The sequence below is a fragment of the Centruroides sculpturatus genome, unplaced genomic scaffold (assembly GCF_000671375.1).
Source record: "Centruroides sculpturatus isolate CEXI.00-Female unplaced genomic scaffold, Cexi_2.0 scaffold155, whole genome shotgun sequence".
Lineage (NCBI taxonomy): Eukaryota > Metazoa > Arthropoda > Arachnida > Scorpiones > Buthidae > Centruroides > Centruroides sculpturatus.
The window spans coordinates 873,964-889,361 of NW_019384386.1; the positions used below are offsets into that span (position 1 = coordinate 873,964).

General features: G+C 37.8%; 1 protein-coding gene across 2 annotated transcripts in view; it reads left to right on the forward strand.

Annotated features, from left to right (window-relative positions):
• The window catches only part of LOC111618093 (homeobox protein cut-like), a 97,924-nt gene that overhangs the window by 19,834 nt on the left and 62,692 nt on the right, over positions 1 to 15,398 (forward strand). For both annotated transcript variants that reach the window (XM_023359539.1, XM_023359540.1), the window contains exons 2-3: positions 6,026 to 6,136; positions 10,088 to 10,214. In XM_023359539.1, the coding sequence (XP_023215307.1) occupies positions 6,026 to 6,136; positions 10,088 to 10,214 (238 nt within the window). The remainder of the gene's footprint in view (positions 1 to 6,025; positions 6,137 to 10,087; positions 10,215 to 15,398) is intronic.

A 15,398-nucleotide genomic window follows, 5' to 3' on the forward strand; every position in this document is an offset into this window, starting at 1 on the left:
TCATGAGAGTAAGAGTATAGTTTAGTTTATTAAGTGTATAATTTTCTTTCGATATTTCTACAGCCAAAAATTCATTTCACGCCGATCATTTCCTCATCCTCCCCATAAAAGATCTGCCGATAGAAAAGACAAATTAAAGGAAGAGGGGCCAACGTCCTCCCTCTATCAGATCTGGTAGCAATGACGGATGTCAAGGAAAGGGTGAAAAGACAAGCCGGGTGCCCAATGGGGTGCCATTAGAAATAGGGTTCAATGCGCCATCTCGTCGCAGATTTATTGGACACACAACTCTGCGGGGATTCTTTGACGACGGAAATAAGACGTCAGGAGATTCCCTAATCTGTCGAGTTCAAAGATCAAGGCTGTTGGGTAACGGGAGGTCTTCAATATATCCTGAATGGATGATACGTGGTTCAAAACCGGCCTCGACTCGTAGACCTATCTATCTAGGATTTTTTAACCCGTAAAGGTCGATAATCTTCCATAATATCAGACCACGCACGAATTTACGAGATTTACAAGCTATTCGATTTGCCATATTAATTAACTTATTTGAAAGTTCCGACATCGAATTCTGATGGTTTAGTATTAAATTAAAGAAGAAAAATAATATTTTATCGATAGATCAGAAGACAATTAAAGGTAGAATTAAACATAGATTCTACGCATTCCAAAATTATTGAAATTGCCTTTATTATTTCAGTTTTAGATGAGAATAGATAATAAAAGAAATGGTCTCGGTATATTTTAGAGGAAAATTTTTATATGAAAGGCAATAAGGAACGATTATACTAAAAATCTATAAAATAAATCAGACTTGCCTCGGTCGAAATCGGAGACACTACTGTCAAGATCGGTCTAGCCAATAGAGTTACAAAAGAACTGATAAGGATCCGATGGTTTATGTTATAGCGATGCACTGAATCCATGATGGATGCCCTTATTGTTCCCTCAAAGTCCTTCAAGGACCAAGGTGATTCTTTCGAAAATTGAATTCGGTCACAAGGTTAAGTAATGAGCTCAGACTACTAAAGAAATTAATTCACTTTTCCTGGACCTGTAAGACATTATTATTCCCGATTACAACGAAATTTATATCGAAACGACTTTAATTTTGTTCACTTTTAAAGGAATGGAACCGATGGCTCTTAAAAGTAATGCGGTTGGATTAATTGTCACTTGGATATTTGGACAGTCGCTGGAAATTGGAAAATATTTTAGGCATCCTCTTTTGCATAGGCATTTTGATAATGTCGAAAAATAATGTTGGGAACTCTTCCGACCGAACTTTGATGTTTTCATCGCTGGAGCTTTTTATTTGTATACCCAACGAAAAACTATGAAAAGTCCCACCGGCAGGCGTAGGTTATTAAAACAGATGGAAAAACTATCCATCGGTCTGTCCGCAGTAATTAGCGAGCGGGGGCGGTGCTGCTGTAACCCTCCCAACGGACTCGTTCCCCGGGGGCCCCACAAGTTCCCCCGGTCCCCGCAGACTGTGGCGCGCGAATATTAATCCGGGGCTCCCCGCACCTTCGGTGACAGAGATAGATGAGGACCCGAGGGGGGAAAGGACCGCTGGCTCTAGACAAATCAGCATGCAAATGAATCGGAACGCAGCAATGAGCGCTCGACTGCCATGGCGCCAACTTGGAGGGCGGATGCATAGGCAGAGACGCATTGGCGACACTAGCGACCTCTTCCCCTCGCCCCTTAAAAAAGAATTGTCGACTGGTTAGGTTATCACCAATTAGGCCGTGTCTACTTAAAGGACTCGGTTCCAAAGGAAAAGATCGAGATCTAACTCTCGTTCGAATCTCGAATTTTAGCAACTCTTTACAGGGACAATTTTTCTTCCTTCCATAAAGATTATTGTCTTCGTCGATGCTAATGCAATTACAATATCCATCCACAAATCTTGAAAGAAGTCGAAAACCCACTACGAGGAACTTAGCTCGAGACTTCCAGAAGAGCATCGAATCTGAAGTTTGGCTCGTAATTAATAAAAACAATAATTTTGCGGGTGTCAGAAAAGAAAAATGGCTTTCGGATGTTGATTATTGGGAAGAAATTTGGATAGCTCGTTAATCCACAGGAGGCGGTCCTCCCAAAACCTGATAACCGGGGATGATCCAATTTCCTTAAACTAGATTGAATTTTCAATAAGAAGGAACGAGAACGATAAATCATCCTTACTCCGACAAAAGCAATAAATAATAAAAAATTTACTTTTATGAGTTCCCAGCCTTTATAATTGCCTATTTATACAATAAATAACTTTTCATAAATATCTACTTATTACAGGGAAAAAGCACTTTCTTTGAAGAATTGTCGAAGAGGACAAGATAGAAAGTGAATCCGATCGTTGGATTTTCTAGTCATCTTTTAAAATGAAGCCATCTATCTACGGTATAATGTGGCACGTGTGCAAATTTAAAATTAAAAAGTAAACTCCATAAATGAATTTAAACAACTTTGCAGGATGCGTTTTCTCCGCAATATTCTCTAGTCATGCAGTGAAGCATTGAATTTATTATTCACTTTACTTTCTTTCCTTTGTGCTAAAAAAAAATAAGATAATAAGATAGTCAATATCATGTGGAAAACATTGAAAGACTAATTTTAATTCGGACGAATTTTCAGCTAAATTCTCTAAACACTACGTAGGAAGAAACAAATTTGGGTTGTTCCGGAGCAGAATGCGTTTTCTAATGATAAAGTGGAGATGAAGAGCTATCAGTTATGAGAGTTAACTGATTGGAATGAATGTACAACACAAAAATCCAGGATAACACAGCCATGAATTATTTATTTAAACTGAGGATGCAAAGTCTTCCTCCTCTTCTATTCGAACTGCTGCCTTGCGCTCCTCCAGCTATTCATCTGTGAATAAATGAGTACGACCTTCTGATATTAACGTGCTTTACTATATCTTAGTTTCGCCAACAAACTTTTCCCAACATCTATTCTCATTTCCTTCCCCCTCCTGAGAGTGCAGGGAGACGAGTGGCTCCACCTGTCATCTACGTCCCGAGTTAATTTGGCAGCGGACAACCTCACCATCTGTTGCATTGTTTACGGCATTGTAGCCCTGATTTAAGAGTAATTTGAAAGAACGTGAGGAGGGAAAGGTGCGTGACGATGGCATGACGTCACACTACTGTCACGCTTTTAATTCGAAAATTCAACTTAACTTTTTTCGTTGGAAAAGTGTAACAGGTTTGTGAGGCCCTTCAGCCATTCGGACGCACTTAACTAATTTCGAGTTCATTCAATTATAACTTATTGTCTGCATATAGATGGACAAATTATATAGTACTCCGCCCCGTTCGGCCCGTATTGTCACGTGACTGCCGCACCCACACCGTACCGGATCTTCCCCACCCTCCGAAGGACCTCGCCTGCTCCCTCCATCCCTTTATTTTACACTTTGCTTATCTACCACGATAACGAATTAAGTATGCGCAACATCTGGCGTCATTTGCTTCTTTAAAATCTCCTAATTCCATCACTATTTTTGCATTTCTGATGGGCGCAACGGGGATTCGTGACGTCACCGGTCATTCCCGTCGAAATAGGCGTGGTCCGACGGGGGGCGACAGACAAAAGTTTTAATCGGTATAATGGATTTATCGCTATCTCAGCCCTTTCTGTCCAGTCTGTGGATATCGGATCGCCCGACCTACGTCGTTTAGAGGTGGTTTGTACCTCACCCCTCTAGAGGGGAGGGAGACCACCGTTGGGAGCTGCAGACGCGCTGCTGGTGTTAAGCTTAATGAGTCAGCAATCGATTGGCGCGCATAATATCTATATATCTCCCTGCATGGCTCACAATTTAGATTATTCTCTTAACCCATTATCTGTGCAACTTAATATTAGTGTAAATCCTACTAAAAATTGTTAACAATCGTAAATAACATCTTGTGTCCTAGCGCATTCAACTAACGCAATCCTTATCTGTCAGTCCGCAACGGTCTAACAGTTTTCGAAGAAACCAAATTCATTATCCGCTGTCTTTATTTACACCAAAAACCCGTTCGGAAACCGTCGAAATGCGGGAAGGGAAGAATTTAAACAGATTCGTAATTTGCCACTAAACCAGAGTTTGTCTTTGCGGAAGGGATGGGAATAAATATTCATTCTATCGGATTCCATTACAGACGGGACGGTTTATTTCGATAACGCTTTACGTAATTGTAGCGGGGGATGAGGATGCGTCGCGGACATCTGGAGAACAGAGGGGCGACTCCGCCCTGGCAGAGCCCGATCAGACCGGCAGCTCGTCGATGCGTCAAGCAGATCCTTTTGTGGGCCATAAAATTGATTTTTTTTTCTTTGCTGTTTAAAAGTGTGGGATTATGTGCTGCACCATACGTATACCCCGCTAGTAAAACGGGTAACGGGACTCAATAAAACACCACCTGTGGCCGTATTTGTTTTTATAGTTCTGCTGCTCCTTTTAATAGGTGACTTAATGTGTTGTTGTGAATGACTAGATACTGTTTTCGCACTCCATATTTTCAGTTTTGCTAAAAGTGCTTTAAACACTAAAAAAAGTATAAAAATCCCAACATTTGTCCGATGGGATTTAATATCGATTGAGTTTGGTCAAGAATAATTATGTGCTTGTTCGTGCACATCCTTCTGCCCCGTATCAACTAAAACAAAATAAATATTTAACCCTGCGCAGCAAAATAACATGAAAGGTGATTACACTGTATTCATATTAGCATGCTGTATCCATCGAATTTAAATACACTCATAGGCACTTAATGCCTATCTGAATCGATTGTGGCCCTTTTAAAATTTCATTTTTCTGATGGACGAATATAAAGCAACGGCTGATCAGTCCAAGGTATTTTTTTAAACTCTCTTTTTATTTTGATTAACCTCTTCATTTTTAAAACACTCTAGTTATTTCTATGCACATTTAAAATATCTTTTAACTCTATCGAGCTTCATCATAATTAATGGAAGAGTAATTTAATATCTATAAAAATAAATGTCTAATCTATCAATTAAAAGAGTCGATATTATCTTGGTTCGATGAGAACAGCGATAAGAAGAGATCTCAAATTGATGACGTCTTAATGGCATCCAATTTGTACTTTCCTCTCCTTCGCTCTCTTTCTTTCAGACAGCTTAATAATTGATGCGTTGTTTAATATAAGAGGCTTAGAATATTGTTCGACCGAGTTAATAGTCGAGTTAGTCCTTTTATACACTGCTAAGCCGAATAATCACGTGATTGCTGTTAGAGGGGGAACTCTTCTTCCCTTAGGACGTCGTGTCTCGTAAGCACTTGACAGGATTTCAACACTACATTAGTCATGTAGTCACGTAGTTTTTAGTCGGATCAAATTGGGCCGAATGATCAAATAACGATACACAGTTATTTAACTCGCGGAGTTCCGACAGGATATTTTATTATTAATTTTATCTCTCTTTAAATAAACGTTGTTTCAAAGTATACTCGGTTTGTTTTTCTTTTCTTAAGAGGGGGGAAGACCGACTGGTTAAAGTAAGCATCGGACGTAGTCGATTCGGTACAACGCGATGAATTGGGCGTAACAGTCCACGTGAAAATTTTGCAACCTGTTTGCACACGTCCAGCTCATTAAGGACATCCCTGGCGACACCTGTTCGACCCTTTCTTCCTGGGTTGGGAATTACAGTGGACGTTACCATGACAATAGTGAGATACAACGTATCATTAGGGGGCTCGCGTGATGCTATTATGTCTGCTAAATAACTCTACATCTTTAGATTCACATTAGCCATTCATTATTGATAAAATAATTCATTTTTGAAACCGTTTCTTATTAGATTATCGAGCCGAATCGGCACCGAGTATCGATAGACGATATTATTTGTAAGTTTTTACACTCCGTGGCATCGAGAGTCGCGATGACCCGTTCGATTTGGAGATTGGCTTCCGTGTAGAAGTGTTTATCAAAACTGCCAAGCCAAAGCTTAGAATACAAAGACTTTTACTCTTCTGAATTGGAATTTCTTTTTTTTCCAGAAAGAACTCGATATAATAGCCACGGAATTAGCGGACAGACAGGACGAGAGCGACCTTTCGCGGAAGAAGCTGGTGGAGTTGAGCCGAGATTTCAAGAAATCCACGCAACAGGTAAGGCATTTCCTTTATTAATTTTCATTAGGATCAGCTTAGGGTCGATCTACCTCTAATCCGAAGCAAAGTGGTTGCCAGGCAACCAATCTCGCTTCTTCTCATCTCGTTCGCTAACGACGTCGCTATTTTTATCAAAATGTCGGTTCCGATTGTTCATTAACACGTTTTTTTATCCTTTCTCCCCCATTCTTTCTTCTTCTCATCCCATTCTCTATTGTGACTTCTCCTTTCTGGCGCATTCCCGGAAATGCGGGGTGTCTTTTGTTTTCCGTTCCCCTTCAAAGTCCGATTAACTTCCGTTCTGGACGGCGGAAACGCTAAAAACGTTTAATGACCTCCGGAGTCTAACTCTTAACAGTCCTCCTCTTCGATGACGTCAAGGGGAGCGGGTCTAGTTTCCATGGTGACAATTGAAACCGGACACTCGGTTTACTTTCACTGCCCATTGTGAATGGACAATGGCTCCTCTCCCTCTCGATATCAAAAACGATGCCCGTGCTCTTTTTGCAAAAAGTAAATGGATATTTTCGCATTTCGCACGAAAAGTAAATGGAAAGGATAAGATTGTACTGTACTGTACCATCGCCTTCAACATAATGAAATAAAGACAGGAACTAGATTATGGCTTTTCCTACCAATCCTCCGGCAAGTCAGATAAAAATATACCAGGGCAACTTAACTGGAATGCATACTTCGATTCCTTGAAAGTTTCAACTTTAAAATGCCGCCATTTTTTACATGGAGATTTCATTAATCAAATAGAAGAGATCTTAGATTTAAACACCTAATTTGAAAAAAAAAAACATAACAATTATGGCTGGATTCGATTGCTATTAACGGTTAGTAGCACTATCATTCGGACAGACAACGATGGGATGTATCGGCAAAACGTACCCTAGTGTTATATTGTATTCGTCGTCTATAGATTCGCGGAGGGAGCTTTTAATGTCCAGTCATCAGGACGTGACGTAATGGACTCGTCCTCCTCCTTCGCCACCCGGCGGACTTCACTTCTCCCTTTCCGTCCAAATGGTGATATTGATAGAGATGATGATGTTTTCTCGAGGAGGAAATTGTTTGTTCGATTGAACGACTCGAGTGGTCGTGATTGCTATGTCTGGTCCTCTGATTGTTCCCTTCGAGGGCGAAAAGTTAAAGCTTAGACGCATTTAGACTTCAGCTAAATATTTCTTTCTTCTGCACTTATCTCTGATATGATCTCAGTTGAGATGTAATTAGAAGTGAAACTGTTATTTTATTTTGAACTTGTAAAATTCTAACACTATTATTGGCGTAAGATTAGGTAAAAGAGTTTGTACAGTGGAAATAAAATGTAAGAAAGTGTATCGAACTGATAGAAATCGAAGAGTAGGATAATTTCAATGTCTCGATTCGATGATGCTTGACAATGGAAAGTTACAACTTCTGTTACGTCTCTTTTTTAAAAGTAAACTTATAACTATGGAGTTAACTACTTTCTTTGGAATGATTCGGACACTAGGAAATTCACGTGACCGGTTTCCCATCATCCTGCGCGTCAGTAAGCGTGTCCATTAACCGACATCGTCATCATTGAGGCACATTAGAGTGGAAGAGGTTACAATGGAACCGAGTCATAAAGGCGAGTTGGAGGTGTTAGATTGAAGAAGATGTTGTCAATCTCGTTCGCTTTGACTTAATCTCCATCTGGCAATCCCTGTAATTGAATTTTGTGTTTCACTGCTTTTCATAGGCGCTTGAACTTTAATCCTGCCATGTTGGATTGATGGACGGACTTATCACTTCCACTGATAGTCAATTTGGATAAACAGTCCTTTGCTGGAAAAGGAAAAGTTATTCCGACTTTGGACATTTTCTGAATACCTCTTTTACTTGATAGAAGACGAGTATTATGGGATGAGAAGCAATAATTGCTACCGACTTGAGGAGAAGCTCAATAATTAAGATTCACACGCTGACACAATTAAACGCACGAATTTCAAATAAATGCAGAAACCGAATGCAAAAGGAAAATCAAAGCTTCATCGTTCTTAAAAGGACTCCATATCAATTCGATCTTTAGATTTAGAAAGGGAGAAAGAATCAAATTAGTTCCGGTATTGTATTGTTTATAAAAATAGCAGAGTTTTTAAAAGAATCCAAGAAATTCTGCAATTAATAACTTTGCAGTTATTTTGATTTTAGCTTTGCTTAAGACAGAATTTTAGAAAATTAGAAATATTCAGAAGAATAAAAACTGTTTTTTTCCCCTCCAAAATTACGTTCAATGTTATCGGGCCCTGTTTATCTATAGTTCACCGAGATTCCGATCAGTCGACCGGATTTTCCATTCCTTTTCTGCTTCTTCCTTTTCTAAACGACCCTCTTTTCTGCCGAAATTGACTTACGAAAGTCATAAAGGGCGAGTTAGTGGTAATGTCAGTCTTAAAGTGGAGCTATTCACCGTCTTCTTGTCCATCTGGTAGGCTATTTGATGGTTTTTTCGCTCGGGCATTTTTCGAATTTGCTTTGCACAAAATTATGTATGCTCTACCAATTAGGAACATTTTACAACGGCTCCAGGGCCATATAAAATCTCTAATTTCTAGGGCTTTTTAATGCTTAACCTTGGGCCAAAGTTCCGACTTTGCCATGTTAATTTTAAGGAACCAAGTTAAATATAGAAAGGCCAAATGCTGCTCTTCTTAGATGATGTCAATCGAAAGGAAGATTGTTATAAAACAGACGTCATTGACCACTGGTCCTCTCGAATTCTTACTTTATAATTGTTGTTGTTCTATTTATATTGAAATTATACTAATATTTATGCTTAATTGTTTTAATAAAAATTTCTTTTTAGATATTAAATAGTGGACTTTTCTGTTGAACAGAATTAAAATTTGAAACACAACTTAAATCTTATTGTTATTTGGAATCGTTCTGTAGTAAAAAAAGGCAGTTTGAAGCAGAAAAATCAGATGAAGGTAGTAGTTAAATCGTCGATAGTAGCTGCTTTTAAGAGATCGAAACATCGATGAATCATGCATCGGCATCTCAACAAATTCCATTGCAAAGTGACGACAAGCGAGTTCCGACAGGTTCGCTCTGATAAAGATTCAATTTCCGCATCAGAAGAAGAAGAAAAGGAGAAAAAACTTGTGGAGCTTGCAAGAGCCGCAGAGGTCTCTCCTTCTCCGGAGGGAGTGATGGATGAGGTGGTAGGAAGAAAGCGACGTCTCTTCCACACCAAAGTCTCCGCCACCGTTTTTCTGCTTAATGGCCCATTGGGTTTGCGGTTTTGCTTGGGTCGAGGTGTGGGAGGTTGCAATGTCACGCAAACTCCGGGGTCGTCACGCACTCCTACTTCCGGGTGTTTTAAATATTCATTGCAGCTTGAAAGAGCCTGTCTCTACCCCAATTGGGCATTCATAAATTCGTTGTTCGTGCGTTCGAATGAGAGAAAATGGGTAAGGGCGGTTCTAGGATAATTAAATAAAGAAATTCCATTGCTTCAGAAAATCTGGTGGCTCTCATGGTCCCCTAATTAATGTGCGGGAGGATGGGAAATGGCTAGTGCAAATTGTCACGAAAGAAGCAAAATGGGCTCTTCATCCATTCAAAGAAACTTTGGATCTTTTTAGGAATTAAATTTCTCTTTGCCACGTTTTAATTCCTCCGATTCAAATGAAGGCAATTGGCCTTATAAATAGCTTCGAGTTCATCTAAAGTCACAAGAAAAGTTTGATGAGCTGTGCCTTTAACTTACTTTTTATTCGTGCATCCACTCGACTTTTCTTTTTTATCGAAATTTTCATCACTTTCCCTCTGTATTCTGTATAAGCTTGCCTTTATTGGGAAGGTCGAGAGAAATCTTTATCCGAAACGCTTGTAGATCCAAATTTTACTTTTCATTTGTAACTTGGAAAATCTTTCTATATCAAAACGTTAAATAAAGATACTTTATTATAGGAAATTCGAAATGCAGTGGCTCCTCTACTCAAGAATTTTCAGTCTGAGATAGACAACCTCTCCAAGAGAAGCAAAGCGGCAGAAGCGGCTTTCTTAAATGTTTATAAAAAGATGATCGAAGTTCCAGGTAAGGCAATTTTCTAATTATAAATAATTATATTTAATAAGTTATTTGAGTAAGATGGTCAACTTTTTAAAATGAAATACGGATTCAATCTTTAATGAAATCAAAACAGTTGCTGAACTTAACCACAAAGATGTGAATCTTTCATTTCTCTCTTCTATAAATTCTTTATTTTACGAGAAAGTTCCTTTAAAAATCCTTTAATAATGTTAAATTACGAGCAAGGATCATCAATTCAGATCCAAACGCGACTTTGGAGAAGTGAACTTCGATATCATTTTTAGTATCAAAAACATGATTCGTGGTTCAGACTGGGATCAATTTTCATATTTGCGAGGCGATGTGGCGTTCCTTTCCTCTATTTTAAACGTTGTCGTACGATAAAGAAGATCTCACATGAGACAACGTAATAGGGCAAATTGCCCACAAGCAACGCTTAATGGGCGCAGATAACCCGATCGACTTGAACCTAGGTAAACAGGAAAATTGGTGAGACGAGGAGGGCGATGCCAAAACGAGTAATAGGGAAATTGCTCCTCTTGTATTGGGCAAAGGCGGCTTTAATTTGTTGTCCGTCACGTTTTGCTTCATCGTGACGTTGTCAGAGATGTCCAGAGAAATCACGAGTTTGACCGCACGCGCTGCCTTTCTTCTAATGGGCGAGATTTTTAGGTAAAGACGAGATAAATCTAGCCAATGTTGGATAAAATGTGTTTAATTAGACACAGTTAATTAAACTGGCGTTAAGTTTACAGTAAATTTTAAAACTTACTTTTGCTCTACTTAATGTGTTTTCAAATTATTGCTGAGATATTTTTATACATTTGGAAAAAAAAATTAAATATTCAAATTGAGAAACTTAGAAAGTAGAATAAAATAATTATTTCAGTCGATGACATGTTTAAATTTGGATCGTGTCTAGGCTAATTTAGAATGTCTAATTAAGCCACAGAACCGCAGGGACTACAACTTTATTCGTGGCTTTAATAAAGACCCTTGGGCACATTTCTAAACCTTTGCCCTTCGCTTTTCTCCGGAACGTCCAATTGTTTTATTTTTATCTGCATTCTTGCACTTCTTCCGAGATAAACAATTCTCTGAGTGTTACTTCTTCCGGGTGCCGGATCCTCATTAAAAACTTTCCTCGTCCCAATTAGGTCCCGTTCAAAAGCACGTTCGCAAGTTTTAGTGAATCCTCGGACACAAAGATGATTCCGATCCATTCTTCTCACGGCCAAGTTCAAAGGTTGATTTCGAGCCGGGTTCGTTGGCACAGGCCGGATGACATTGGCCATCCTACCTGCGCAAGTATTACTTTACTACGATCCTTCTCTTTAATATACCGACTCTAATGGTGGGTGGGTTTCTCAAACTATTTACTCCATCACGTTTCGGGAATGACGCGCATGCCACCTCTTGACCTCGTCCTTGAAATGACGTCATTGTAGACTGGAAAAGTGATGTCCGTCCGAACAATAGAATCATCATCTCTCGGTAAAAGACCCGGAGAATGAACAATCAAGAATTTCTTAATGTATGAGCTTATTGCATTTGATAGATTTCATAAAGTTAAAATGCATTTAGTTCTTAAACGTCTGAATGACCAATGCACTTCAATTATTCGGAATACAAATTACTTCAGGACAGATAAAATGCATTAAATATATATGTGAAATCTAAATTTTGCACTTCCAATCTGCCTAAGATAATACAAATGAAATTGAGATCCTTTGGCCACAAAAACAATATTCAATAAATAAGCTTTGAATCTTGCTTTTCATGCGTATAATTTGTATATATTAATTTGGAATTTTCTAAGTAGATTGTCGATCGTCTTACTAATGATAATCCATCTCAGTATGAATCGTCGACTTCTTAAATAACCCATGGAATTTAATTATAATTTCTAGCTTTAGAAATTTGCTTTGCGATATCACAATGTAATTACGCGAGTTTTATAAAGAGAATCACAACAATAATTTTCAATTAATTTAAATATTCTAATTTCGATTACAATAGAAGTATCAACAATTAGCTTATAACCGAATGCTAATAATTTGGCCTAAAATGTACTTTTGTATGAGATTAAGCGGATATTTTCATATGTAACTGTGTAATGTTGAGAAACGAAGAGCGCTTGTCTTGTACTTTCCGTTTTTCGGATATTTCAGTTGACAATAGCTTAAAACGAAAAGTAAGCCGTTAAACGATTTATTTTGCTTCGGCACATTTCTGATGGTATGAGGCCGGTCTTATTTAAAATTATTATATAAACATTAAGTACGCGATTGCAGACCTATAATTCATGTCTAGTTATCTGCATTGTCTGTCTGGTTCGGCAATTACGATTCTGCGCAGTTGCATTCGGTATCTATCTTAAGTGCTTTCTGCTGCATATTAAGATGGCGACAATTGCCATAGCCCGGTACCTATCTCGCAGCCTATCTACATCGGTAGGGGAGGAGATGCGATCCCTAAGGGAATGATGGGAAGGGAGGGGAGGGGAGCGAGGGTCAGAGGTCAACGCTCTGCCATCGACGTTCCGGTAGATCACATCGAGGGCAGGTAGTGATTAAGATGTCACCTGGACCTAATACAAGGTTGTCCAAACTTTGATTTATTGAAGACGTGGAAACGAATGCTGCTGGGGAGGGGGAACTATTCCCGGAATGGCCCCCATAGTTAGTGGGAGGGGGCGGGAGTTGAATGGCTGCACGCACGTCCTGCAACAACAATAGAACTTTCTTTGTCTAGAAGGCGTTTTTGGGCAATTGCTTAGGGTTTCGTGTGGCCCATGCTACGAGGAGAAGGCGGAAAAAAGGTGTTTCTTTCCAAGTCTACATCACGAGGATTTAAGGTCTTCTTACCTACTTTTACATTTATCGTAGTAATTATGTCTGTTGTTGGCGTAAAGGTTCCAACCTTTACAAACTTATTTTAAAATCTAAAACGAGCCTGTTAAATGGTTTTACGCTTCACTTAATATTTCTTTTCTAAGATATTTTTCACATCGTATAATTATCTCTTTCAGCTCGAAATCACAATGAATCCTAAACATCTTGTTAATAACAAAATGTGTATTTATAAAAAGCAAAAACATACTCTGATTCCTTTTGGTCCAGGTGCTCCAAAATCACCAATAGATCCTTTTAACCCTATTCTTCCAGGAGGTCCAATGGGACCAGCTTCTCCAGGTGGACCAGGATGGCCTTTGAAGCCTGGTAATCCAGGTACTCCCTATGATAATTTGTTATTCATTATTTATAATTTAAACACTCCAAATTTAATTTTCCATGTTAAAATAGAGTGAATGACATTTCAAATATGAGGTAAAGTCAAAAATAACATATATTGTAAAAAATCCAAAAGTTTGGATTTTTTACAATATATGAGACTGAGAGATAGAGTCAGTTTCTTGTAAGTTAAGATTGTGTAACTATCACTTATAGCCTCTATCTCCATTACAAGCAGCACAGCAAAAATGAATCTGGTACAGGAAACTACAGGTATATGAATTTATATAAGAAATACAGAAGTATCTGAGAAACTTATTTGATAAGAAGAGATGCATCTGAAGTAGCAAATAAGCATCAAATTTTATATGAAACTTCATATAAAATTTTCATACTTAAAACATTCACAAAAACTTTCAGTATGCTCTATGAAATAAACAGCATAGAAATCATATGATTTCTTTGTTGTGTACTGTAATACCACTTATTCTACTTTATAAATCTGTATTTGTATTAAAGTACAAGTTTATAAAGTAGAATAAGTGGTTTAAAAATTCAGAAACTGATTGAAGATAACCCTCATCCTGGGAGACCTGCTATTGTAAAGAATGATGAGATGATAAAGACCAAGGAAAGAGATTAGACAAAATGTTTGACATCAATGACCTAGCAAACAATTTGGGATTTTCTTATTGATCTGTGTACTCACTATTCATCAACAATTTAAACATGCATTATATATGCTAGTACTGTGTTCCAACAGATTTAACAGATAAAAAATATGAAGTTCATGTTTTAGTGAGTGATGAGTTGATAGATCAGGATTCCTATTTAATGAGTAGAGTGATCATTGGCAATGAAATATGATGTTTACTCTACAACCCTCATATAAAATATCAATCCTCAACATGGAAATCATTCAGTTCAACACAATAGATAACGTTTAGGGCTGATAAATCAAAAGAGAAGATAATATTAGTGGTGTTTTTTGATATCTGTGATTTAATGCAGTCTACCAATAAGTAAAAGTATATTGCAATTGTCAGTTATATGCATGATAAGAGAAAATTGAATAATTGAGAAAAAATAGCAATTTGAATCATTTGAAAATATTCTAAATAATTTAAACAAATATAAAATTATAAGATTACAAATTTCTTGACAAAGTTAATGTAATATATAATATGAAACCATTCTTCATGCCTTCCAACATTTGCCTTGCTCCACCTTACTCCTTCCAACTACATGTTTTCCAACATTTGAATTGTTTGAATTGTTCAAATTTAAATAAAGGTGTAACCTGTTGACTGATAAAAGTGTCTGAAAACATTTGTTAGTTTTCATATAAATTGCTGGAAAATAGGTTGATTACTTTGTTTTACCTTTAACTATCCAGCAATAAATAATGTTTAATAAAAACGTTTTCAACCGTTTTTAAACGGCCATTTTCAGTTGAACCAATATTAAAAAAAGGAACACTAAAAAAAGAACGCATGAAATACAAATTAAACAGAAACCGAAATGCGCATGCATACTTCATCGGACTTGTGTCTTCTGAAAATCTATAAATAACTTGCAAATAACAGAAAAAAATAATAAAGCCGCCAAAAAAGGGGGGAGNTAATTTAATAATATAGATTTAAATTACTTAGTCTATTAAAGAAATATTAATAAAAAAAAATTGAAATCTTCAAATCGCGGATATTTAAATGAGAGTGTTTTATATTAATAACGGGGCGATTTAGAGCCGAACGGGACGGGCAAACAGTCAAAAATCGTCATCTAACATATCGCATTTAATGACGTCCACGTAACTCAATTAAAGCCAGGAGTAATGAATTATTGGAATTCGCAATTGCGTCTTTTCACATCTCTTCCTCTTCGGCAGTCGAGATCGTCTGTGGCTGCTGGGTTGGGCCTCTCCCGGCACAAGGGCAATTAATGGAAAATGGCG